The 27,316-nt window shown below is 41.1% G+C and overlaps 2 protein-coding genes across 4 annotated transcripts in view; one reads left to right on the top strand and one right to left on the bottom strand.

The window, feature by feature from the left end:
• LOC115792575 (CD166 antigen homolog) overlaps positions 1-20,671 on the top strand; it is a 45,239-nt gene extending 24,568 nt beyond the window's left edge. For both annotated transcript variants that reach the window (XM_030747165.1, XM_030747166.1), the window contains exons 6-17: positions 1,689-1,776; positions 2,235-2,405; positions 2,755-2,879; positions 6,708-6,840; positions 8,178-8,290; positions 8,656-8,779; positions 8,923-9,044; positions 10,250-10,379; positions 12,002-12,028; positions 13,319-13,430; positions 15,215-15,325; positions 19,068-20,671. In XM_030747165.1, coding sequence (XP_030603025.1) covers positions 1,689-1,776; positions 2,235-2,405; positions 2,755-2,879; positions 6,708-6,840; positions 8,178-8,290; positions 8,656-8,779; positions 8,923-9,044; positions 10,250-10,379; positions 12,002-12,028; positions 13,319-13,430; positions 15,215-15,293 — 1,224 coding nt within the window. In that variant the 3' untranslated portion in view covers positions 15,294-15,325; positions 19,068-20,671. The remainder of the gene's footprint in view (positions 1-1,688; positions 1,777-2,234; positions 2,406-2,754; positions 2,880-6,707; positions 6,841-8,177; positions 8,291-8,655; positions 8,780-8,922; positions 9,045-10,249; positions 10,380-12,001; positions 12,029-13,318; positions 13,431-15,214; positions 15,326-19,067) is intronic.
• Positions 20,672-23,004: 2,333 nt separating this feature from the next.
• The window catches only part of cblb (Cbl proto-oncogene B, E3 ubiquitin protein ligase), an 80,200-nt gene continuing 75,888 nt past the window's right edge, over positions 23,005-27,316 (bottom strand). For both annotated transcript variants that reach the window (XM_030746076.1, XM_030746077.1), the window contains exon 19: positions 23,005-27,272. In XM_030746076.1, the coding sequence (XP_030601936.1) occupies positions 27,019-27,272 (254 nt within the window). In that variant the 3' untranslated portion in view covers positions 23,005-27,018. The remainder of the gene's footprint in view (positions 27,273-27,316) is intronic.

The following is a 27,316-nucleotide window of genomic DNA, read 5'->3' as shown; positions in this document are numbered from 1 at the left end:
TTGACATTTTTATTTAATTCCACTATTCCATTTTTGTGAACTTTGTTCTTGTAAAGCATTCTAGAAATAAACTTTACTTACTTACTTGTGAACAAGACCCCGAGATAGTTAAACTCCTCCACCTGCGGCAGCAAATCGTCCCTGAGCCGAAGTGGGCACTCCACCCTTTTCCGGCTGAGGACCATGGCCTCAGACTTAGAGGTGCTAATTCTCATGCCAGCCGCTCCACTTTCGGCTGCGAACTGTTCCGCTGCGAGCTGGAGGACACCACCTGATGAAACCAACAGGACCGCATCATCTGCAAAGAGCAGAGATGAGACTCTGAGGCCACCAAGGAAAAAGCCTTCCACCACCTGGCTACGCCAAGAAATTCTATCCATAAAATTCTGAACAGAATCGGTGACAAAGGGCAGCCCTGAAGGAGTCCAACACCCACAGGAAACGAGTCAGACTTATTGCAATATGAAGCAGGCTCACTGTGGTTGTACAGGGACTGAATGACCCACTGCAACAAGCCAGACACCCCTTACTCCGACAGGATCTCCCACTGGATACCCCGAGGGACATGACTGAATGCCTCCTCCAAGTCCACAACACACACGTTAACTGGATGGGCAAACTCCCACGCACACCCTAATATCCTCGAGATATCCTGCCACCTTAGGCCTGTGGCATGCAGCCTGTCAATAAAGATAGATTAATCATTATTGAAATTGAAGCATTAATTAATTAATTGAGCAGTTTTGTAGGAATAGGGTATTTAAGGCACATGGATGATTAGAGGAAGAAATTAATTGAAGTTAACTCTGAAAGATCGGTGGGAGAAACACAAAATGAAATATAAATAAAGATCTGCAGTTATTTAAGTTGCTGTATTTAATGACACATCTATGGGATGGCTGTGAGTAATATTTTCTCTAATGCTAAAATTGTATTTGTGAGGAAATCCATGAAGTCATTACTAGTTAAAGGTTAAAGGAACACTGGGCTCAGCAGAGCTCTGACTGTCCTGTTTTCTTCAGGCAGTGAGGAATAATAAGATGTCCCAGTTTTTATTTTAGAGAGTAAAAAAAACAGGAAAAAATCCTCACACATCTGAAGACCATGTGGTGCAAGGCCAAAAAATAAATATAAAAAAGAATTAAAGTATATAGTACGTATATTCTAGCATATATATTTTGTTACTTTTTATATATTTTTTTTTGACTATAGCTTGTTAATCATTCCTCCTCCATTTTACCTCAATGCACATGTTTGATTACATTTTTGATTATATTCTTTATAATAATTTTATTTATTTCCTCATCTTGTGCTATAGTGTAAGAGTATTTGTCAAAGTATTTCACTGCTAGTTATACCCTGTATGACGGTGACCAGTAATCTTTGATTGGATCTGAATGAGCAGTTCCCACTGCAGGCCTCCAGGTTCCTTATTTCTGGCGATTAAAAACGCGGCGCTGTAAGTAAGTGTAAGGAAGCACTTTCAGAAAGATGATCTGAAACATTTAAGTGTGACAAATGCAGCAAACTAGGAAATCAGGAGGGGAGCAAATACTTTTTAATGACACTGTACTTGACTGCATATTTAGTATGAATCCTACAGCATGTGCTCCTCAGCTTGTGAATGTACATGTACTGTAATGTGCATATTTTGATGTTCTGTTGCTTTTCTGTTTTTTTGTTTATAGGTGGGAACGTGTGTTGTGGCAGACGCAAACCCTGCAGCCACTGTCACGTGGAGCAAGAATGGACAGCCTTTGGAAGATAATCAAAAATGTAATGCATTTCTTCCTGTGTAGTGACGCGCCCAGAAACTATCCAGCCACCCCATGAAAGCTGCTGTCACACAGAGATCCCCTTACAGGGCAGTCAGAGGGAAAAGTCAGTGTCTTTATAAGACAACAGCAAAAACAACAGATGATAGAAGTACATCACTCATTGCTGCTTACTTGTTAGAAAGGAGCACAGCAGTATGAATCTCCTCCTCGACTGTCACGGTTTGCACTGGAGCAACTATTGAATTAGTAACAGGTGGAGAAATCAGCATGTAAAGCACTTTTTCTGATTCTAATGCTCAGTGGCTATTTTACCATAAAGTTGAATCCAGGGCTGTCTGTGAAGGGCGATGCACACTTCTTTATTGACTAACTCCCCATAATTTGTGGTGATTTCATACAAAAAAATGTGTTTGTGTGTGTGTTTGTGGTGTGGCTGTCGTCTTCTTGTCCATCCAGCTGTTGTGATCAGCAGCAGCTTGAAGCTGGATCCTGGGACAGGCCTGTCAACCACCTCCTCCACGCTCCAGTATGCAGCCACCAAGCAGGACGCTGGTGCGGTCTTTGCCTGTGTGTCCACACACAAGCTGATTAATAATCAGAGTGCCCTGGGACCTTCTTCTGTCCACTGTGAGTAGAAGGCAGTGTTAAATCTTCTGTTTGTTCCCATTTCTCACATAGACTTATCTTTCCACAAGGTTGTTTCTCATACTTTAGCTGTTGAAGTTTTTAGGGGATAAACAGCTTTAAATAAATACAGAGAAATGTGTGATAAAAAGCTGCAGCTGTCTACCAGCATACAGTGTATTAGAGTTCAGCAACATGGTTTACAAAGCTCTCTCTGCACTGTGCTTTATGCCCATAGATCCGTCACCTTATAATATAATATTGTTTATGTTCTGCCTGATAAATTAATTGACCCAGTTTGAGAGTTTTCTATTATTGAAGGTTTCTGTGAATCTCATACTCATATTTCCAGATCCATCTGAGAACATTAGTCTCCAGATTCTGTCCCAGGGGCCCATTATAGAAGGAGATAATGTGACGCTGAAGTGTCGCGCTGATGGCAACCCTCCACCCAGCTCCTTCTTCTTCTACATTAAGGTGAGGCTGAGCCCACTGTTCAACTAGCAGTAAAGATAATATCTTGATCCCCTTGATGGAGCTTCTGTACTTTAACACTAATGTTACATGATGTTACATAATGTACATGAGCTTTTTAGGTTTTCATGGTCAGAGGACCTCACACAGCATCATTTATGCAGTAAACCTCAAACCTTTCCTTATAAATGATGAAATATTATAACCAAAAAGTTAGAAGCCACCTTTTTTTGGTGCCATCATGATGCTCTGCAGGTGTTTGACATTCTTCAACACAATAACTCTGAAAAACATGGAGTTTATGACCACAGTTCATAATTGATCAGATCAGTTTTTGACCAAATTTAATAACTGGGGACTCCAGTATTTTTTGTCCACCACTTAAATTCAAATTCCAAGTCATTACTGGTATAAATATAGACTGCAGCTTGAATGGCTGGCATTTCCCTAATGTATGCTTAATTTACACTTACTGACCACTTTATTAGGTACATCTGTTCAGTGGCTTGTTAACATCAATATCTAATCAGCCATTCACTAATGTATTTAACCTGTAGAGATGGTCAAGATGACTTGCTGAAGTTTAAACTGAGCATCAGAAATCTGATTTAAGCAACTTTCAGTGTGCTGTGGTTGGTGGTCCCAGGCAGGCTGGTCTGAGTAGTTTAGCAACTGCTTATGTACGGGGATTTTCCCATACAGACATCTCCAGGACTCACAGAGGAGGGTCTAACAAAGAGAAAGTGTTCAGGGAGCAGCAGTTCTGTGTGAACATGCCTTGTTGATGTTGGAGGTCAGAGGAGAATGGAGGCTTTCTCTGAAACACGACACAGAAAACACTGAAGCAGAAGACCATGAACACACTTCTCAACACTGGAAATGGAAGTTTGGGAAATATTGCACGGTGGCGCGGTGGTTAGTACTGCTGCCTCACAGTTAGAAAACCATCTGGAAGGCCTGGGTTCGATTCCACCTTGGCCCAGGCCCCTCCCTGTCTCTGTGTGGAGTTTGCATGTTCTCCCTGTGTCTGTGTGGGTTTCCTCCCACAGTCCAAAGACATGCACTTACTTGGGTTAGGTTAATTGGAAGCTCTAAATTGCCCATATGTGTGGATGGTTGTCTGTCTCACTGTGTTGGCCCTGTGACAGGCTGGTGACCTGTACAGGGTGTACCCTGCCTCTTGCCCCTATGTCAGCTGGGATAGGCTCCAGCCCCCCCCCCCCCCCCCATGACCCTGAACAGGATAAGCTGAAGAGAATGGATGGATGGAAATATTGCCTGGTCTCATTAGTCTTAATTTCTCTTGTGAACTTTGGATGGTAGTGTCATAATTTGGCATAAACAACATAAAGTCATTCTACCTCGTATCAACAGTTCAGGCTGGTGGTGGTAGTGTAATGTCACACTTTGGACCTCTTAGTACCAAACTGAGATGCTTTGAAATGCCACAGAGTGTTGTTGCTGTCCACAGTGTGGATAGTGTCACAGCACTCATCTCAAACTGGTTTTTGGACATTACAGTGAGTTCACTGTACTTAAACAGTCTCTGTGAGTGTCAATGTGATAGAGCACCATTTTTTTAAATAAAAAGATTAATAAAGAGGGGGGGGGGCACAGAGTTGACAGAGTTGGGTGCAACAATAGAGAGAGCCTGTGATAAGGCTCAAGGGCCTCCACAGGCCAGGAGAACATGCAGAGGAACAGATCTTATAAAGAGCTTTATACAACACATTTGCATTGACTTCTACAGCTCAGTGCTTTCTAACATTCACACACATTCATACTCTGATGGCTGAGAGCAACTTCAGTATCTTGCTCAAAGATACTTTGGTACGCAGCCTGGAGCAGCCAGGACTCAAACCACCAACCTTGCAATGAGTAGATGATGTGCTGTGCTTCCTGAGCCACAGCCACCCCAAATAGAGAGAGCGCATAGAACAGGAGCAGAAATGTGAACAATACTCAGAAAATACTTGCTACAAAAATACTTGCTACAATGCTACAACCAGCTGCATGTCAGCTTACCAGGACTTTCAGGCTTGGAGGATTTGTGCTCTGAGAGGGGGTCATCAGGGCACAGGGTGATGCCAGCAGTTGAAAAACAGGGCAAAATGTAGCAGTAATTTTCTTGAGGTTTAGAAATTCCAAATGACTGTTGATTAAACTCTGATGAAGATAAATGCAAATCAGAGCGGAGTCCCCCTGTGAGAAATATGAACAGGCAGGGAAAATCACCTGTAGGACAAGTAAATAATGGTAAATGGTAAATGGACTAGTTCTTATATAGCGCTTTTCTACTCAATCAGAGCACTCAAAGCGCTTATAATTTGATGCATGAGCTGCATCCCAGCATTAAAGACAGAGAGCAGCATAATGATAAACTGAGTATGGTGAGAAAAAGTGATTCTGCATTGCCCATCAGTGTGAGTGTGAATGGTTGTGTGTCTCTGTGTAGCCCTGTGACAGGTGAGCAAGCTGTACCTAATGAAGTGGCTCTGGTGTAGTCGTAATTATTCCTGTCTTTACCACTTTCTTCTTTATTTCTCACGCCCTGATGTTACATCACAATTAGGGTTTAATCCCGGGATCCGGGATTCCCGGGAAATGCGATCAGAACCATTTCCCGTTTCCCGGGAAACGTTAGACGGGAAACCGGGAAAAAAGTCGCGCGCGTCGATTTGACTTTCAGAAAGAAAAGAAAGCTTCAGAAAGTTAAATTTAAGGAAATATTGAGAGAAGGGTTCGTTTAATGCGAAAAGCATTACTCTTCATTTCAGGCAGGTTCAGCCTCTGTTTAAGGCTTCAGCCTTCATCTCAAGCGTTTTAATAGAGGTATTACACAGTTGTGCTTTTTTCCTCTTTAATTTGTTGAAATCGTAGGCAATGTGTTTACCCTAAGGTATTTTGTATTATATAATTTCATATTATTATATATTGTTATATTGCATTATATAGCCTATAAAATATGCCTGCCCTGAACAATAAAGAAATATCTGTTTAACTTCGAGTGTTTCTTTTCCTCGTTTGCAGCCGCTTACTAACAATCATGAATTAGGATACGGGCCTAATGGGTGAAGAAATGATCATGAAATAGATTGCTTTAACATATTTCGCTTTTAAAATGGAGTTGAGTAAAATGTATATTTTTTAGGCTATAAGGATTGGCCAGTTTTTCAAAAGACGATTCACAGCGAACCTACTTTAACCCTCAGACACGGTGTTATAAATTTGTTGTTGCCAGAATGGCAATGACCAAGTCGTAGTGCATTACTCAAGGCCCTGTGTTATGCCATATTATAGTGAAGTACGGTAGTTAACTTTTCAATGACTATTACAGCGTTCCACTGGTGGAGATACAGTGTAACAGATGTCGCCACGACAGCGTGGCTGAGCCTTTATCAATGCTGTGGAGATGAACCGTATTGTTTTGCACCAGCAGTTGTAAAATATCTTGGTATAATTCCATGTACAATGGAGGAATATTCGAATTATATTTGTTAAGGGAGTGTTGAGGAACGATACAACACCGCATAGCTCGAGCACTCCAATGTCGAGATGTAGGTTTTATTGCGTTAATCAAGCCGACGTTGCCCCCTACTGGGCATAACAGGACATAGCTGGAAAGCTACCTCTACAATATCACAATAGGTTAAGGCCGACACAGGCTACAGAAGGCCTAATTAAAATAAAAAAATAAATAAACTTTTTCCCGGGATTCCCGGGAAATGGCTCGTCATTTCCCGGGATTTGATTCATGTCATTTTCGGGAAAAATATTAAACCCTAATCACAATTACAGAAACTAATGTTTTCACTCTCAACTCTTCACCAGGGCACGAAGACGCGGGTTGAAAACTCAGACAACTACACTGTAACTGCCATCAGCAGAGAGGCTGCAGGTGAATACAAGTGCTCACTGGTTGACAACGAGAAGATGGAGGCCTCTGAGAACATCGTTGTTAGTTGTGAGTTTCCCTCTGTTTATACCCCACTCTGCATGTAATCATTAGGTATTATTACTCTCTGGCTCTCGTCCACAGTGTGTCTTTTCTTCTGTTGGAGGTTTCTTCCTGTTAAAAGGGAGTTTTTCCTTCCCACCAAGTGCTGCTCATAGGGGTCGTTTTCTCTGTTATCGTAGGGTCTTTATCTTACAATGTAAAGCGCTTTGAGGAAACTGTTGTGGTTTGGTGCTAAATAAATAAAATTGATTTGAAAAAACTGAATTGTGAGTACTTATGACATAAGCAGAGCTGATGACACAACAAGGAGCAAAGTGAGTGCGGCAGCACAAACAACAACTGTTCCTCCAACCCTCCCATGTTTGTCCCACCTCGACTGAAATGTTTGACTTCCTATTTATAACAAGGAACATTTATTCACTGTAAATGAAGTCATGGGAGCGGATTAATGTAATCACATTTAAACTTTCAGAAGTCAGTGTTGCAGGGAGACAGAGTGTGTAGTGTCAGGCAGGGAGGAGGACTCATTAGAAATCTCTGGCATCGAGTAAGGTTCTCAGGCCACAGTCCTGCTGCCAGGTGTCAGTTTCTGAGCCTTAACCTGTGACTGGAATAAAAAAAGTCTTTTTTTTTTTTGTTTTTTTCAGCTTCAACTTTTGAATGGAGTTTTCAGTTGAGAAAAGACAAAAAAATCGCTCTGTAAATTAGAAAGTTTTAAGGATTTTTTGTGTGTCTCACAGGAAAGTGTGTTTGTAGAAAAGTGAAACTGCTCCTGCTCTGGTCAGCCTGCCCAGAGGAAGCCCCTCCTGCTGCTGTTTATGGTTTTAAACATGTTTCCAGCTAAAATGACATACATTAATTTACCAAATCAGCTACATCTAAACACTTCATCATCAGCACTTGCACTACATGTATTATTATAGTGCATTATGATTTCCAGGCACTCAGTGTTCTATTTATTATTAGTAGCAGTATTACTGTTACTATTAGTATTATTTTAAAGGGCAAATAAATCAAATGCAGTAAGAACTATGTAAACATACCATAGTACGGGCCAATGAGCTTTTTCACTTGGACTTAATGTGGATTTTTTGGTATGTGTCGAATCCCTGAACATGATTGATCATTTGAACAAAGAAAAGAGAAACATTGATCGACTGGGTGATAGAGCACAGGCTCAGTCTGCTTATTACTCTGGAAGAGGATTGTGTGGTTCTAATCTTCAGAACATTTGTTCCTGCTGAAGATCAAAATAAAGACATAAAACACGTGCTTACAGATTCATTTAAAAACAGGCTCATTTGAGGTTGTTGTGATCCTTTTTCTGATGCATGTGTTCTCAGACCTGGACCTGAGTCTGAGTCCCAGTGGAAAGGTTGTGAAGAGCGTGGGGGAAACCTTATCTGTGAACATGGAGACGAGTTCCTCGGGTGATGCTAAAGTTTTATGGATGAAGGTAAGGACTGCATGTTAGAAATCAGAGAAAATATGAAAGCAGATGAAGGTGTTCTGCCTCTTTATGTAACCTGACTGTACAAACGCTCCGTGAGCTTTCAGCTGCCTGATATAACAGGAACTGAATTTCCACAGTGGTTCTTAAATTAACATTCCTGTGACCCAGAACAAGAGAAGTGGCTGTGGAGCAGAGAACTATATGAAACTTAGGATTCGTACATGTATGGGCTGTCCTTGGTAGGGCCAAATGCACAGGCAGTTAAATATAAATAAGTAAAACTTAGATAAAAAAACAAACGTGTCATTCTGTTTCATTTAAGTTGAAGGTGAACATTACTTTGGACTGTCTGTGATTCTGCTGTGCAGGATGGAAAGACAGTGAGCAGACCAGAGTTCAGTAATTTGACCTTTGCCGATGCTGGAGACTACAGCTGTGAGGTTTCGATGAGTGGCCTGACACGGCGTCAGAGCTTTCAACTAGTTGTAGAAGGTGAGGAAATGTTGATAATTGGGCAGGGCTGCATATTAAAAGCTGTATATTATAAAATGCTAAACTGATGTTGCATGTTCTGTTGCTGCAAAATGTTTTTGAACATGATAATAGCAATAAGAAATATAATGTGCTTGAATCAGGGGCGCCTGTGATCACCAGCCTGACCGCACACCACGATGCTGATGGCAAACACCAAGTCCTGATCTGTGAAGCTGAGGGAGTACCAAAACCCAGCGTCCAGTGGAGCATCAACGGCACACATGTAAGTGTCACTGTGGTGTTTTAGTACCTCAAACACATGTCGACACCCGTTTGCTGCTGTCCCAACAACAAAGCTTGGATTACTAGCAGTATAAATGAGAAGAAGGAGGCTTTCAAGGTTGGTGACTGGGAAAGGATTAAGTTTACAGTTTGAAGAAAAAAAGAAAAGCAGTTTGAAGCAGGCAACGGGGGGGGGGGGGGGGTTATAAAAAGGAAGCTGGAGCTCCCATCAGCTGAAGACAACCAGGACTGAAGACATAATGGTTGACTTTAGCGGGTCCGAGCTCCCTCTTTGTCTTGTTAGCCTTGATGGGGAGACATCATTGTGTGCAGTCATACAGATGTCGTGGTGTGCAGCTTGATGACAAACTGGACTGCTCCATCACTGATGCCTTCTACAAAAAGGGCAGAGCAGACTTTTTTCTCTCAGGAGACTCAAATCCTTCAATGTGTGCAATGAAATGCTTGTTTTGTTGTGCAGTTGTTGCTAGTTTTATTTTCTTTGCTGTGTTTTGTTGGGGTAAAATCATCACCGAATACTCATCATAGTAAAACAGCAAGTGTTGGGTGGGATGGTAGAACTCTGTAGAACTCTGTAGAACCTCGTCCATGCAGAGAGAGATCATTTATCCCTCTTATTATTAGATTTTATAATAATTAGTCTTTCAGGGGTGATTTACACTGTGTATTTGGATATTTTATTGTTTTTATGTGCTGTTGATATTTTGTGATTTGTCTGTATTTTTTTATGTCTTGGCTGTATCAGGATACATGAATTTCACTATGAGGAGTATCTATCTATGTATCTGTTTCTAGAGATATCAACAACCCATAAATTCTCCTAATCCAAAAGCTGGAACATTCAAAATCCAATCAAATAAAGTTATTTTTCCTAGATTATTACATATACATATTATCCAGTCCTTGTGGTTGTGGTCCAGGAGGTTCAAGCAGGTCATCCACTAAGCTGAAGGCTTGCAGCCAGCATGCAGTCAGGGCCTGTGTGTGGAGTTCGCATGTTCTCCCTGTTTGTGTAAGAGCTGAGAGAAAGAGAATGGATGGATGGGCTATCCAACTCTTTATAGTTACACATTAATATTATTAATGATGTTTTTGTTATCTGTCTCACCACCTGACGAGTAGAAAATATCCTGTAGAAGAGTTGAGTCAATAAAATGTCTTTTGTGTCTTTGGCTGTGCCTTCAGGAGAAGAGCTCCTACACCAATGGCAGGGCGATTCATAAGATCACTGTAACCCCCAAGGGGAACATGACTGTCACTTGCAACGCCATCAACACGCTGGGAAGAGCTGACAGGACCATCAATATTTCCTCTGGTAAGTTAATGCTTGTGAACTACTGAGTTGGCTGCGTTTATTTTATCCAGCTGTGAGGAGTGAGGGGTGCAGTGATACTTCTGTGCAGTGGGTCGCTAAAGTCAAACAGGTTCTGTGAGCCTGCACGAGCTTGAATTCGGGAGCATTAGTCGAAAACAGATCAGTCTGAATGGGAGCTTTGCTCTGCGTGACCTTTGAGACGTTTCTGAAAGTGCTTTTCAGAACGTATTTACCCCTCCCTGATTTCTTCATTTTTTTCCATATTTGTCACACTTACATTTTTCAGATCATCAAATTTCAATGTGAGACAAAAATAACCCAAGTATATACAAAATGCAGTTTTTAAATGATTTCATTTATTAATGGAAAATAACTATCCTAGGCTACCTGCCCTATGTGAAACAGTAATTACCCCTTAAAGCTAATTGTGTCACATTTGGTAGTGAGACTTGCAGTCAAGCCTGTGGGATAACTGACAATGAGTGTTTCATGTGGAGGAATTTTGGCCTGAGCTGCTTTGCTGAGTTCTTTAATTCAGCCACACTGGTGAATTTTCAAGCATGAAGGGCCAAAATATCTCAGTGGGATTCATGTCCGGACTTTAACTGGGACGCTTCAAAAACTTCATTTTGTTTGGTTTTTTGATCCATTCAGAGGAGGACTTGTGGGTGTGTTTTGCTTCATTGTCCTGCTGTATAACCAGTGAGGGCACAGTTACCTTGAAAAAGTAATCTGATTACTTATTACTCCTTTAAAAGGTAAATTAGCTACTTTGCACAACTAACCTTGATATTGTCATCTTTAGCTGACAAACTCAAACTAGTGCCTGTATTTCAGCTAGAAAACGTGCAGCTCTCTCCTCCATTGTTTCCGTTTGTGTCGCTGTGTGACAGACGTCTAATCTGATTACTGGACTACAAAAATTAACTCGTTAGATTACCCGTTACCTAAAAAAGTAGTCAGATTAGAGTAACGTGTTACTGACATCACTGTGTATAACCCACGCACACTTTAGTTTTGGAGCACAAACTGATAGCTGGACTTTGTCCTTCAGGATTTTCTGGTAGGGAGCAGAACTCACGGTTCCATCAGTTACAGCAAGTCCTCCAGTCCTGAAGCAGCAAAGCATTTCCAGACCATCACATTACCTCCGCCGTGTTTGCGCTGATATGATCTTTTAGTGAAACGCTGCGTCAGATTTACACAGATGGAATGGGATGCGGCTCTTTAAAAAAAGTTAAACTTTTTTCAGAGCAGAGAATATTTCCCAGAAGTCTTGGGGATCATCAGCATGTTTTCCTCCCATCTTGTGTCTCTTCGATCACTCCATTTTTGTTGGGTTTTCTCTGCACTCTAAGAGCAAGTCCTTGGCATATCCTTGGAAAGCATTGGAAAATTGTTTCATTTTAGAAGGTGTTGTTGCTTTCCTGTTTCCAAGGTACAGTTTGCTTTTGGAAAACCCTCTGATTTCATAAACTCAGGCTACACTTGGTCAGCCCTGCCTCAGTTTATATCAGTGCAGAATTTTTTGGGCTTTGAGGATGTTTAGAATAACAGTTTTTGTATGTTTTATTCAATTTTATTTCTCTTTTGAGTTCTAATTCATTTTGCTTTTATTCCAGTTTTTAAAGAAGAGATGGAAGGAAGAGGTAAGAGATTTTGATTTTCTTTGCCCTTATGATTTACTTTCTTCAAAAATATCTATTTTTTGTCAAACAATGTGTCGTTGCAAGTTTGATAAATCCATTTGGATTGGTACAAACAGCCCAGTGTTCATCGCTTAATATACAGTTAGGAAAAATAAGTATTTGCCACATTGTCGAGTTTGCAAGTTTTTCCACCTACAAAGAATGGAGAGGTCTGTAATTTTTATCTTTTTCATCTGTGACAGACAGAATCTAAAAAAAAAAATCCAGAAAATCACATTGTATGATTTTGAAAGAATGAATTTGCATTTTATTGCATGAAATAAGTATTTGATGCAATAGAAAAAGAGAAATAAACATTTGGTACAGAAAGCTTTGTTTGCAGTTGCAGAGGTCAGACCTTTCCTGTAGTTCCTGACCAAGTTTGCACACTGCAGCAGGATTTCAGCCCACTCCTCCATAAAGATCTTCTCCAGATCTTTCAGGTTTTGTGAGTGTCGCTGAGCAACATTGAGTTTCAGCTCCCTCCACAGATTTCCTCTTGGGTTCAGGTCTGGAGACGGGCTAGGCCACTCCAGGACCTTAAAATGCTTCTTACAGAGCCACTCTGACACCTTCCCTCAGTTTGGACCTAGCTGTTCTGTAGGCCTCAGGTGATGCTGACTGCTCACTGGCTACAACAGCACCCACACCAGCTCCACCCACTCCATCCTCCCAGATGACCTGAACCTCTTCTTTGCCAGGTTTGATTGTGCTAACAATCTACAAAGCATAGGGGCACAGCAGGGACCCTCACCACTGGTGCTGAGCCCCCATGAGGTGAAACAGACCCTGCAGCACATCAACCCCAAAAAGGCTACCTGACCTGATGGAGTACAAAGGCAGATTACAAAGTTTATCACACTGACCTGATAATTTTTTTATTTAATGTGTGATGAAAACACAGTTGTCAGACTCATTTTGGTGTCACAGAATATTTTAAGAATTTAAATCACACATTCACTGTGGATTAATTACACATTACACAGCCAACCCCATACAAAGTTTGATCAGAAAATTATGGGATTTGACCTGTAAAAGTCAAAGTAGTGGATAGTGTCCTTATCCATGAATCCGTGGCAGCTCCATATTCAACACCGTCTGTTGGAAAGTCTGTGTGTGTGAGAGTTTTATCAGCACACACCATTTGAATGGGGACACCATAAAGTGAGTGTGTGCCTGTCCATGTCTGTGCATGTAGGGCTGTGGTAGTCTTACAGCTGAAGCAGTGTGTCGATGCTTCTGTGTTTACAGAATCTTCAGAGGACCAGGTTCAGATAAGGGTCATAGTGGGTGTCGTGGCAGGATTAATGATAGCTGGTATAATCACAGCGGGACTCATCTACTGTCTCTACATGAAGAAAAGGTATGTAAACATACAGTTGAATGCACACATTTACATTAAGGCAATGTGGTTTAAGTGTCTTGTCCAAGGACACAACACAGCACAGCACAGGGGCTCAAACCTGCAACCTTCCGGCTGCAAGGCAAGCGCCTACCCACTGCATTAAAATGATAACATATGTCAAAGAAGTTATAATTCAGTTCAATTCAGTTTTATTCATATAGAGCCAAAACATAACATAGGTAATACAGAGAAAACCCAACAGTGAGAACGACCCCCTATGAGCAGCACTTGGTGACAGTGGGAAGGAAAAACTCCCTTTAACAGGAAGAAACCTCCAGCAGAACCAGGCTCAGGGAGGGGGGGTCATCTGCTGAGGGGGGAGACAGAGATTAATAATAACTAATAATTAAATACAGAGTGGAGTATAAACAAAGTAAATAAGGTGAATGAAAAGAAACACTCAGTGCATTATGGGAACCCCCCAGCAGCCTAGGCCTATAGCAGCATAACTAAATTCAGGGTCATCTGATCCAGCCCTAACTATAAGCTTGATCATAAAGGAAAGTTTTAAGCCTAATCTTAAAAATAGAGAGGGTGTCTGTCTCCTGAATCCAAGCTGGGAGCTGGTTCCACAGAAGAGGGGCCTGAAAGCTGAAGGCTCTGCCTCCCATTCTACTCTTAAGTATCCTAGGAACCACAAGTAAGCCAGCAGTCTGAGAGAGAAGTGCTCTGTTGGGGTGATATGGGTGGCTGTAGCTCAGAAGGTAGAGCAGGTCACCTGTTAGATGGGAGATTAGTGGTTCAATTCCTGGCTACAGTCTACATGTCAGAGTATCCTTGGGCAAGATACTGAACCCCAAGTTACGCTCTGATGCAATCATGAGAGTATGAATGAATGAATCCCATAGTTATGCTGCTATAGGCCTAGGCTGCTGGGGGGGGGTTCCCATAATGCACTGAGCCTTTCTTTTCAATCATCTCTTTTCACTCTGTTTATACCCCACTCTGCATTTAATCATTAATTGTTATTAATCTCTGGCTCTCTTCCACAGCGTGTCTTTTTTTTTTCTCTCCCCTCAGCCCCCCCCTCAGCAGATGACCCCCCCTCCCTGAGCCTGGTTCTGATGGAGGTTTCTTCCTGTTAAAGGGAGTTTTTCCTTCCCACTGTCACCAAGTGCTGCTCATAGGGGGTCATTCTGACTGTTGGGTTTTCTCTGTATTATTGTAGGTCTTTACAATACAAAGCGCCTTGATACGACTGTTTGTTGTGATTTGGCGCTATATAAATAAAATTGAACTGAAGTAAAGATAGATTTATCATATTTAAGATTGAAGCATTAATTAATTGAGCAGTCTTGTAGGAATGGGGTCTAATCAACACAATGGCTTGGAGGAAGTAACCATTGAGGTTAACTCAGAAAGCTCAATCATAGAGTCTAAATATCAGTAGTACTGAAAGACACTGAACATATATCTTTGAGATTGTTATGAATTTTTTTTTCGCTAGTTAAAATTTTATTTATGAAGAAATTCATGAAGTCATTACTAGTTAAAGTTAAAGGGCACATATCATGCTTTTAAGCGCTGCTAAATTAATGAGACATCATTTTCTTCTTCAACTTCTTCTGCTTTAAGCTGCACGTCTACTGTTTGGTGGGAAATACAGCAGCAGTTGGTTTGAGAAAATGGAAAAAGTGATTTGTGTGTATCACAGAGATGAGTCTACAGGCTGACAGAGCTAGGGCAGGGTCAAGGTTGTTCTGTGGGTGCATCATGCTTTTACATTTATATGTTCACCACAGACGAGGAAGCTTTAAAACAAAGGAGATGGGAACATCTGAGGAGAGCAAGAACCTAAAGGACAACAATCAAGCTGTTTAATGGCACTCAGGCTATATTATGCACCCGAAGAGGTAAGCAGTACGACTTAAACATATTCATACACATTCACTAGCATATACAGTTTATTAGGTAAATGTATTAAAGTGTTATACCAGGTTATAGCAACTTGTGTCATATTTTTTTTTAGATTTCTCTAAGTTTGGCCATCAGTCCAATTGTTTTATTGATGATAACAAAGTGACATTCTGAATGATATACAAATGATCAGCTGAATAAAACCAGAAAAGAACAGCAGGTTAGTCAAACAGGTTATTGGCTAACTTATTGCTTTACCTGCTAAATCAGACCTTCTGGTCACTAAGGAGGGTTAATACTTTTGTTGTGACAGTTTGTTGTGATTTGGCGCTATATAAATAAAATTGAATTGAATTGAATTGAATTGAATACTTCAGGCATTCTTGGCTGGAGTTGTAGTAATTTAGATCAGGTTTTCTCTCTGTGTATTTTGTTTTACTGCTGTAGTTATTCAGAAGTTTATAGTTCAGTCTCTTCTTTAAACCTTTGTTTGCTTTGAGAGGTTAGATTTGATTAAGCAAAACAAAACTGAATTCCATATATTTGGCTGAGCTGAATCAGACCTTTGCTGTTATCCGTCCTTGTGACGTGTCTCAGATTTATCTCAAAGGACTGGAACCTCTGCTTTAGATAATCTGGAGCAACTTGGTTCCATATCTGTGCACCATTGTCCACAATAGGGATTTAAAATCACATCAGTCCACTGTTGTGCTCACTAACAGCAGTCTGTGTTTGTAAACACATAAAACAACAGGTCCAGTCAGAGCTTTGTTGGTAGGATCCAGAATGGCTTCCTCCTGTGTCTGAGCCAGAATAATAGTGACAGGAAAGCTGCAGCACAGACACACTGAACTGTTAGTGTGTGTAAATCTGATGGATAACCATTTGTCAACTAAACTTCTGTGTGTACACAAAGACAGGAATGTGCACAAAAGCTGTACATGATTCTGAATTCTACTACTTCCTTTTTGTGGAAGTAGGCAGACAAATACAAATCCATTACTGGTCTTGGACATTCCCATTGGCACCCAGCATTTATGTGCTTCTGTCTCTTTCTGATTGTAGCTTATTAGTGAAAACATTCATTTTACTGAAGGCTGTGTTGTGGCCAATTCAATTCAGTTTGCTTTTATTTATACAAATCACAGCAGGTGCTTTACATTGTTAGGGAAAGATCCTAAATGTACAGAGAAATCCCCAACAATGACTATGATCAAGCACTTTGCAACAGTGGGAAGGAAAACGTCCCTTTTAACAGGAAGAAACCTCCTGCAGGCTCAGGGAGGGGCAGCAAACTGCTGTGACCAGTTAAGGGTGAGGCGAGGGAGACAGGACAAAAGGCACTGTGAAAAAAGCCAAAATAATAACTAACTCTAATTAATAATAACTACTGTAGCTTGAAAAAAGGCGACTGGACTTCTTTAAGTTTCTTGAAGACGTTTGAACTCTCATCCGAAAGGCTTCTTCAGTTCTAAAACCAAAAGGTGAAGAGACGATCAGCGCTGATACACCTGTGACCTGCCCTTACTTCCCGTGAACAGCTGGTTGACACCGAGCGCATCACAGCTGAGATGTCAGATCAGTCGCACTTTGAATTACCATAATTACGCGACCATTTGTCCCATCGGAAAATTCAGTTTCTGGAAGCTGAGAAATTGCGCTTCACACCCAGCACAGGGTTATTGCAGTACTTGTTGCTGGAAGTCCAGAAACAGTGGAACATTTGAAGTACATTGTGCCCCCAACAACACATTCATCATTATAGAGTTAAACCCCAGTGGGGGTAGTCCTCTCGAGGTAGTTGTGACCCACTCTTGTTCATGTACATAATCACATGCGCTAAGGTGTGAAAGAAGGTGTGGGTCAACGCTATCAGTGGTTTTGGGTGACACCAATGTGGGGCTTTGCCCCATTCTAACAAGTGACCTATTGAGGTCACCTGAAGAAAGGTTTGAATGGGGGCATAGATGCTTCTTTTATCTCCATCCATCTGTCTTCCTGGTCCAAGGTGTGAACACTGGACTCCTAGAAAGAGTGCCATTTCTCCTTCAGGTGCAGATGCACAGCTGAGGCCTGTCCTGTCTGGGTGGCTCTTCTATGCTGTGCTGTGCATTTGTGAAGAGGCTTCATTGCACTGGACAGCACACACTCTGTTGCTTATCTTGTGTTTGTGTAACATCAAAACAACTAGTAGCTCAGTGTCCATCTGCAAGAAGCAGCTGCTATCACTGCTATCATCCCCACACTCTGAGATTGGATACCAAGCCCCAAGAACAAGTGGTGCAGTGAATGCCAGAGCAGCTGACCTGAGAGAGAAGATTTCAGCTGAGCTGGAAACCTGGACCCTCCGTGGCTGATTATCAAGATTACGTGCAGTACCCTGAAGGGGACTATCACTCGTATCATATAGAGCACACTGAAACAGAGATTCTTGTGCTGCTTGGCTATTAAATGAACAACAGAAGTACCCTCCATTTAAAAGAAGACTCGAGGCTAAGATCAAGGAAGCATAAAAGGGCGTTAGTCAGCTATCAGAGCTACAGAAAGGGTGATGGAGAAAGGGGTGCCAAAGAAATACAACAAGCTGTCCATACCTGAGGCCTTAGAAACTGCCCTGGAAAGACTCACATCCTTGGCTAACTGCTTAAAAAGGTATACGAGAGAGATAGAAGGCAGGAGAAAAAACACAGATTTCTCCACTCAAACATCAGGGTCTACTCTCAGTGGCAGGGGAACAATATGAGGACAGCTCTACCAATGCTGGACATGACATGGTATGCAATACTGGAAGAGCATATGGAAGAAGGATGGAATACATAACAAAAAGCTCAGTGTCCAGCAGTTCCAAGAGCAGACCACATCAGCCTTCCTGAACAGGCTCCAGTAACCATCACAGTGGCAGACATCCAGGAAAGAGTCTCAAATATGGAAAGTTGGACAGCAGCAGGCCCTGACATGATTCACACCTACTGGCTAATGAAGCGAACTGCACTCCATGAGCACCTGGCAGCACAAATGAACCAGCTGCTAATGGATGAGATGCTTCTTGAAATAGAAAAACGGACCGATCCATTCAACCACTGGCCCATAACCTGGCAGTTCCTGTCAGGCATCATAGCATGTTCAGCTGCCCTGATGTCAGTGTAAGGTGAACACGTGTCGAGGCTCAGGCAGACATGAGGAAATACGTCTGCGTTTGGTGTCTTTGGTTGTGTTCTGACTCTTACAACCTTTGTTTCAAGTCAAAATTTCTGTTTCAGATTTTACTAAGTCTGCCAAAGCATCCATCCACCTGTTAGCTGATAACACAATAACTGTTGGTGTTAACATCATTATCTTAGCATTGTCCTTTTGAGCCTGCTAGGATGCTACCTACCAGCTAGTGTGTAGCTAGGCCCAGTACGTTGGGCCCACAGAGTTTGATGTTTCTTTGTTGTACGTGTAGTGAAATAATCAAACTTAAATTACTGTGTTCATAATATTTTTACCCTTATGTTGCTAATTCTGATTTGCATTATATATTAAATAAATTGGTTGGTTATTGACATTTTTAGAAATACTCAAATTAAATAACAGATTGGGAAAAAATAATAATTAGTGGCTGATGACCAAAGCTAAGAGAACGCGATCTTGTTTGCAATAAAATGGAATTTTGTCTCAGGATTAATGAATGAAGTTAGTTTTATGTTTATATTCAGGAGCTTGCAGAACTGAATTGATAATGACTGCATTTCCCTCAGACAACTGGGGAGAAGAAGAAGTTGACAGCAGCCTTGCAACATCAAAACAGACTCTCAGCTTGTTGCTGACTCGCTGCCTCCAGTCGACGCGTCCACAAGTCCTGCCCACAGTCTGCTGTCCCGTCTCACTGTTTAACAGCTCCACTGAAGCTGCCTCGTCTTACTGTCATGTTCCTTGTTATGTTTTGCTTTATGGCAACTTCATTTTTCCTTTGGGACACTTTTATTGTTGTTATTAAATTTCTTCACAGAATGTAAATTCCTTGTAAACTTCAGCCTGCGTAATTAATTATATTTATTTGTATGCAGACGCTTATTTTTATTTTGAGTACACTGTGTGTGGAGAAGCCTTTGTATGCTGTGCTCAGAGAAAAAGACACTTAATTGCTTTATAACCTTACTGAAACTGTCCTCAACCTCACCATCTCATCACCTTCTAATTTATGTTCTCTGATTTTTTAAACAATGTTTTATATTTGGTTTATGGATTTCTTTAACAGTCCTAGCTATAGTTAGATTATTGAAAAGAAACAGGATGTACACATGGAGTTTGCTGTAGCTGTGTCCCTAAAAGACTTTATCTGCAGTTGTGTAAATTGGGTTTCCAATTCCCTCGACTAATTAGTTGTTTTTATGAAATCACAATATTTTTTCCCAGATCGGCTCCTTTTGCATTTTGTCTGATGCAGAGATTTTGAATTCCTTCGTTTTGCAGAAATGAATTTGCCCGTTGTAATTCTGTTTAAAACACTACATTGTCTCTGCACATCTGCTTTGAAGTCCTTGAATATGAGACCATGCTTTGGAAATACATTTTCAGTTTGGTTTTTTATGTTTCATTTGTTTGTTTTTTGATCTTATTTATGCTAGGTCTGAATGCTCTGTTTTTATATTTTATGTGTTTATAGTTTCTGTGCAGCCTGTCCTGATGGCTGCACCTGTGTTGAATGCTGTATTAATAAGTTTGTTTGTAGCTCAGAGGAGTGAAGGATAATAGGTGGATTGGCAGATCAGCTGTGGTGCATAAAGATGGGTTTTCTGGCTCATCCCAAAGTAATCTCAGTGACCAGATTGCAGTAATGGCTTTTTACATTTGGGGTTCTTTTTGAGCACAACTGTTCATTTTACAGTGCAATAACTTACTGAGTACATTTGATTTGTTATAAATGATGACACAGAAGTATCACTGGTCAACCTCAGCATAAACGTTAAAGGATGAGTACAGGTACTTTGACTCGTGCCAAAGCTTCAAATCGTGTTGGCTAACATGAAGGAAACATGGGTCCATTTGTCTCTTGGTCAGTTTTTCAAACTGTAGCAAAGAGACATTTTTTTCAATTTATTCTTATTATTATTAATAATCCCCCATTAATAATGACAATAGTTCTATGTTGTGCACAAATTTCTGATGCATAATTCTGCTATCAGATGACATCAAACCAGTAGGTCAACATTTTTAAGCAGCAAGTCGGTCTTTTTCCTCATGCCATATTTTCCTTTATAAATAATCAGGTCAGCACTGAAACCAAAGAGTACAACTGTAGTGCTGTGAATACACACATTTTCATACTGTTGTTGACAATAAATTAAATTTAAAATTTGTGTTTTGTCAATAAATATCTCTTCTATTCAGTGACTGTACTGTTACAATGTATATATTTCAACATTCTGTGAAGCACTGACTGAATTCAAGAAAATGGACTATATATATATATGAAATACTGTCGCAGTGGTTGCTGGTCCATTGAGACAAAGTAGGTCGCTCTTGTGTCCTGTTTAACATACTGATTATGTAGGAGTGGCTGCAGGAAAAGTTGTCACCAAATCTCTGTTCTGGTTGAAATGATTCAACAGTGACATCTGCTATCAAGAGGGAGCAGGTCAATCTGAGTGATGGGGCACAGAGGAGGACCATAGCCAGTATTAAAGATGGACGTAGCCCATTGACCCAAGTCCCATCGTGAAGTCTTGAGTATTTCTGCTGGTTTAAGCTTTTGGGACCTGAACTCTTTTTTCAATTTCTCCTAGATATTTGTGACCTGATATGTATAAAAACTAAGCTTCCTCTTTGAACAGGAAGTTTTATTTTGTTATATGGTTGTTAGATACTTTGTAAAAAAAAAAAGTCAGATGGGGACAATAGGCTTATTTTACAGCCTAACACAACAAAGTTAAGTTTAAAACACTACTGAGCAGAATGACATATCAGGTGCAGCAAGGCCAAAATGTAATGTCCCTATATGTGGATGCAGGGTCTTAAGGAGGTTAAAAAAACAGGATGTGACAAGAGGGGTGGGTCTGACACATCCATTGACCACCACGTGGTTTCATATCACAGATAATCCTCCTACCTCCATCTGACCTCTGCAGGTCTCCGGACAGCAAACGTGCGACCTCTGCTGAAACATAAATTCCATTTAAATCGAGTTCCATCCAGCACAGCACAGCACTGGGATGTCGACGTATGTCTGCTGTGTGGGTGGTGGTTGCCCCTGCGTGCCGGAGATGTCTGCTTGCTCACTGGCAAGAGGTCCAGTATGGAATTGATACATAGCAGTGCCCTGTTGCCTGCAGCCACATGCTCTAGGGAGACAGTCCAAGAATGGCTCGTCTGCCTGCAGAGAGCTCTGTTGCCAGATGGAGGCAGCGTACAAACTATGTGGTACATCTGAGCTGTGGTCCACTATTGCATTTGTTCTTCTTAGTCAGTCAGCCAGCTGCAGAGAAGAGCGAAGTTATAACACAGGGACTGTGTTCTTATATAGTGCTTTTCTTTTCTTATCATGTCTTTTTTTTTTTGTCTGGCAGATATTGCAACCAGTATTGCGATCTGAATGCACTGTTGTGCCAGACATATTTACTCTTCCAAGATGAGTTCTATAGATTCTCTATAGGCTCCTCTTGTTAATGTTGTCCTGTTATTTTATTTATTTGTGTTATTTTTACATATACAGGAGTCCTTGTGATGCCAGACTTGACAGGCTGAGAGAGAAGAAAAAAAGGACAATTAACCTGTCGCTCTACATCCCTACCCTCACCTATGGTCACGAGGTTTGGGTAGTGACCCAAAGAACGAGATCACGGATACAAGCATCAGAAATGAGCTTCCTCCAAAGGGTGGCGGACCTCTCCCTTAGAGATAATTTGAGGAGTGCAGCCATTTGCGAGGGGCTCATAGTAGAGCCGCTGCTCCTCCACATCGAAAGAAGTCAGTTGAGATGGTTCAGGCACTGATTAGGATGCCTCCTGGATGAGGTGTTCCAGGCATGTCCCACCGGGAGGAGGCCTCAGGGGAGACCCAGGACATGCTGGAGAGATTATATCTCTTGGCTGGCCTGGGAACACCTTGGGGTCCCCCCAGATGAGCTGGAGGAGGTGGTTGGGGAGAGGGAGGTCTGAGCTTCTCTGCTTAGGCTGCTGCCCCCGCGACCCGGCTGTAGATAAGTGGAAGAAAATCAACGGCTGGAAATTAGAGGTCATCTAGACCTTTATGTCTTTAAGACATTCCTGCAGTTTAACTAATTGATGTGTGTCACCTGGCTTCGTGGAGAGTTAAATCTGGGTATCATCTGCAATGTAATGAAAATGTATGCTATACTTTGTGAAATTACTGCTAAAGGGAAGCATGTAATATGTAAACAGAATTAGATCCAGCACAGAACCCTGTGGAACTCCATAATTAACTTTAGTTAAATCTAAAATTAGTGCAGATTCTGGAACATTTCTTCCTAATATACCATGATATAAGTTCTTGTATTTTTAACAGTCTCTTCATCCATTTAATGTGTCTGACTTTTGGTTGGACTAATGAACATGCAGTGTTTCTTTTACAGTACATTTGGCTTCCACTCCATAAAAACAGTTGTCCTCCACGGTCACAGGCGCATACACATGAACAGCATTAATAGGTAATTATTTATTATCAATGAAAATAATATCAAGAAAAAACATGAATATATAAATTAACTGCACATTGCTCTATGCATCACATATTGTCTTTTTTTTTTTTGTCTGGAGCAAAAATGGAACTGGAGCACATTAATATGAAAACTAAATCAGAAAATGAAAACTGTCTTTTCCAACCGAAGGCCACTTACTCCCATCCTGTTGTTAGTCCAACAGAATGGACAAAACTGAGCTGAGAGTCCTTCAAGTTCGAGAAGATGAAAGTACAAAAGAACCAGTGCAAAAGTGAAGCCTCAGTTAAAGGGGAGTGCCACTGAATGACATCAGAATTTGGACTTTCTGTGTGGAGGTTCTAGATGTTTGTAAACTTTGTCACATTAACTGTGCTCTTATCTGTGAGAGGGAAAGAGGGGGCATAAGGTCAGAGGTCACATGCAGGTTCAGTATAAAAAGCACTGTCACAGCAGTCAGGCCAGAATTTCTGTCCCCTGTTGTTGGGGAAGAAAAAAAAGCTGCTGAGCTGATGACTGAGCAGTAACCATTTATGTTTGTTTAATTATTTTAGTTTGCACACTTTAATGTTTGTGCTGTGCAGAGTAAAAGTGTTTGGTGAGTCACTGTAGGCTGCATTGTGAATGACAATGAGATTAGAGATTTGGGGCTCAGACTTCCTCCTTGCACATGCTCAATATCTACCTCTGTGGACTCAATCACTAAATAAATATAAACATATCATAAACAAAAATTAACATTTTAACCAAAAGTGGTCTTCCCCTTTAAAGTGCCGCTTGAAAATGGAAAAAAGGGGGTGAATATATCCTCTTTATGGGTGAGGTTGGGGGACCGTGTGTTACAGTGACCAGATAGATATAAATAATAAATAAAATAAAAGGTACATATTTGATGCCTGTCTTCAAGAACACTGACTGTATTGTTTCCATCACAGAGTGTTATTCTCCTCTCGCAATTGAACTAACCATTTGTTAACCATTTGTTAACCTGGTTTAACTTGATCATGGTTGATCATGATAACCTCATATATCAGATACTAATTAGAAGAAGCCTTTTAAGCATGAGAAGGATGTTATTCTAAAACATGAACTGAACACTCAAGTAAAGAATGTATTTGGAATCACATGCATGTTATAAATACATGTGGATCACTTAAAAACATAAACAAAAAAAGGCCAGTGTGCTGTATTATTAGAACTGTATGGATCCTGTTGTATTATGAAAGTTGAGGGAGGGAGGAGCCTCAATCAGTGGGCCTGAATCAACTGAGAGCTTAAAGCTTAAATATATCATTCATCACCTCAAATGATTCTGATAGCCTAATAATGGTGTCAGAAAAATTGGAATGTGGAGGTGAAAATCGGTCAATGATGTGTGCTTCACTGTGTGTGTGTGTCTTCCCCAGTTTAATCTGACTATAACCAGCTCAGAGGCGTGTTGTTTGTGGCTGTTGCAGAAGTAAACTTGACCAAGAAATCATCACAGTTTAAATTTAAATTGTAGATAAAACACCATTTTTATAAGGCAAGTTAAAAAAAATCTTTTTTTTGTTTGTTTTTGTAGTTTGGTCTCAAATAATACTGATTTTGTAAATTCAGAAACAAAAGACAGAAAAGTGTTCATATGAAAAGAAATGATTTCAACAAATCTCCAGGTTTGACAAACAGTTACAGAAAAATATCAAAATTGGCATTAAAACAGCTGGTTAAGCTCACTGTTTACAATGTGTCACATCTGAGAGCGCTCGTTCCTGCTGCTGTGTCCCCTGTTAGCTCACCTCAACAGTTACTTTGGTAACAAAGTATCAGGTGGAAATTCCAGACTTTTGACAGATTAAAGGACCAAAGCTGAGTCCTGCAGTAATTCTGGTTCTATGTGGGGTATTTTTCTGGCAGGGTTTGCCTCCTCTTGGAGGAAAGGCTCACTGCAGACAATACAAAACTGTACTCAGTAAAAGCTCATTTCAGCTGCTCTCTTATCACGAGGTGTCACTACAACAGGCAGCGCCACACGTTTGTTTTGGCAAAGTTTTACACCAGATACCCTAACTGACTGATCACCCAAAGGGGATTTGTGTCTGTAGCTAGAATTAAACCAGCAACCCTTCATGTGCCAAGACAAATGAAGCCGCCAACAGAGTGGGTGGCAGAGCCTTCACCATCCCTCTGGAACCAGCTCCCAGTTTGGATTCAGGAGACCGACAGCCTCTTTTAAGATTAGACTTAAAACTTTCCTTTTTGACAAATCAACCCTGAACCCTGCTGTAGCTTCAGGCTGCTGTGGGACATCACTTGATGCACCTAATATTTAACTGTCAATGTTGTGTATCTTCTCTCACACTTAGCTCTCACCAAAAGAGGGATATCAAATTGTAAGGCTAGATTTACCCCTCTAGGAGAGTTTCAGGGACTCAAGGATAAATGTCTGGAAGCACTGAAGCTGTTCTGGCAGAACGTGGTACGTCAACACCTTAGAAAGTTTCTTTATGCTCTTTTCCCTTTAATTTGTCGCTTCTCTGTGGTTGCTATAGGAATATTTGCTATGTTTTACCATCCATGGAAGCTAGCTCCTGTCTTATGGCAAACTGCTGGCACAGATCAACAGCTTTCACATGACTCCAAAGGGAAAAATAAGACTGCGCACACATGAGACATCTTACAGTCAGGAGAAAAATACAGTTGATGCCATACTGTGGAATAAGGTTTTTCTTTCACAGTGATGGTGCACATGACTTGTCTTGAGTTCTGAATGCTGTGCAGCATTTTATGTACACATAAGGAAAAATGGCAGAGTTATCAAGTCTCTCTCTCAAAATCAGGCTGAGATTTTGAGAGAGAGACTTGAGAGAACACAAACCATTCCACATAATATTCCACATAATATTCCACATAATATTCCACATAATATGTGGGTGGGATTGGAATTGAACTGGAGACAGGAGGCTGCGGTGTGATGGCTGCAGAGTGTGTCACCTCTGAGCTCTAACAGATATGTCGGTTTTGTGGATCAACACTGCAGACCTGCTCCTGTCACTTAAAGGCTTAAACCGAAATACCGCTTTACACAGAGAAATGAAACATTATCTACTAACATTAAACATTCCCCACCACATCATTATTTAAAGACAAAACTGGGCTTGAGAGAGTGTAAAAAGGTATAGCTCACATATGCAAAACAAATACATTCTTAGGCTCACTGCCCACAGATGAAGAAAGCAATATTATTATTATTATTATTATTATTATTAATGCAGGGTTAGAAACAAAGAGCAAAAATTATCTCTCCCATGCTTCTACTGCTTCATTTTTCTTGTCCAAATAAAGTACAGAGTTTAATAAGAGTGCTTTTCTAGTTGTGGTACAATTTCTCAGGGAAACAAGTGAATTAATGTGGCATAAGTCAGACTCCATCCATCCATCCATAAGTCAGACTCTGGACAAACAGAGTATTCTCTGATGAATAACAGATACAGGGAGAAAGAGGAGGGAGTGGGTGAAACAGAAGGCACTAAAGAGAGGAAAAATTGTGGAAACTGGCGCCCCCCACTGGTTATAAAAATGAGCCATGCAGTAAGCTGAAATGAGCTGAAATTATCTTGCTGTTTTGAAAGGCCCTTTAAACTGTGGATGGTGGCAGGATGTGAAAGGAACAGTAGCAGCAGCATCAGGATCTGGACTTTAAAACAGACATATTGTCCAAACGCCCGGGCACACAGGAGCATGAAAACCAGAGGCCAGCACTGGCAAAGCTCGCTGTAAACAACAAGAAGCCTCTTCATTTTTCACAGGTTAAATCATTTGAAGACACGGTTTTCCCCACTTTGATTCTATATTTTCTGTCACGATTTGGTTTTAGCCACTTTGTTGAATGTTGTCATCTCTGTTTGGTAACAAAAAGCAAGTCTCCCTGGAAATATTTGTTTCCTTTCAGCACAGTTTTTTTCACCAACAGTCTGAGACCGAACAGATTAAAGAAGCCCTTTGCAGAGGCACAGCTTCATTGCTGTACTCCCCTCTCACTGTCTCCTAGGACTAGAGGTTGAGTCTGGGGGTCACTAAGGCAAACTCTTGAAGGATGTTTCTGGCTACATCCACTTTGTACTGAGCAATCATCAGTGCACGCTTCACGTCATCAAAGGTGTAACCCTCGCCCATCAGCTTGGCTATCTTTGCATCTTCGCTCTCTGACTCCAGGCTGTGGGGTTTTTCTGGCTGTATTTCTGGAGGGATCTTCCTGGGATATGGCTTGGGTGGCCTGGCGGGGGCCTGCAAACAGTCCACTGATACTTGAAGAGGAGAGAAATGATGTCAGTGGAAAATGGCACACAGA

The sequence above is a fragment of the Archocentrus centrarchus genome, chromosome 14, assembly GCF_007364275.1.
Source record: "Archocentrus centrarchus isolate MPI-CPG fArcCen1 chromosome 14, fArcCen1, whole genome shotgun sequence".
In the NCBI taxonomy this organism is placed as follows: Eukaryota; Metazoa; Chordata; class Actinopteri; order Cichliformes; family Cichlidae; genus Archocentrus; species Archocentrus centrarchus.
The sequence above is the reverse complement of the archived record's forward strand: the minus strand, read 5'-3'. Positions and strand labels throughout refer to the sequence as shown.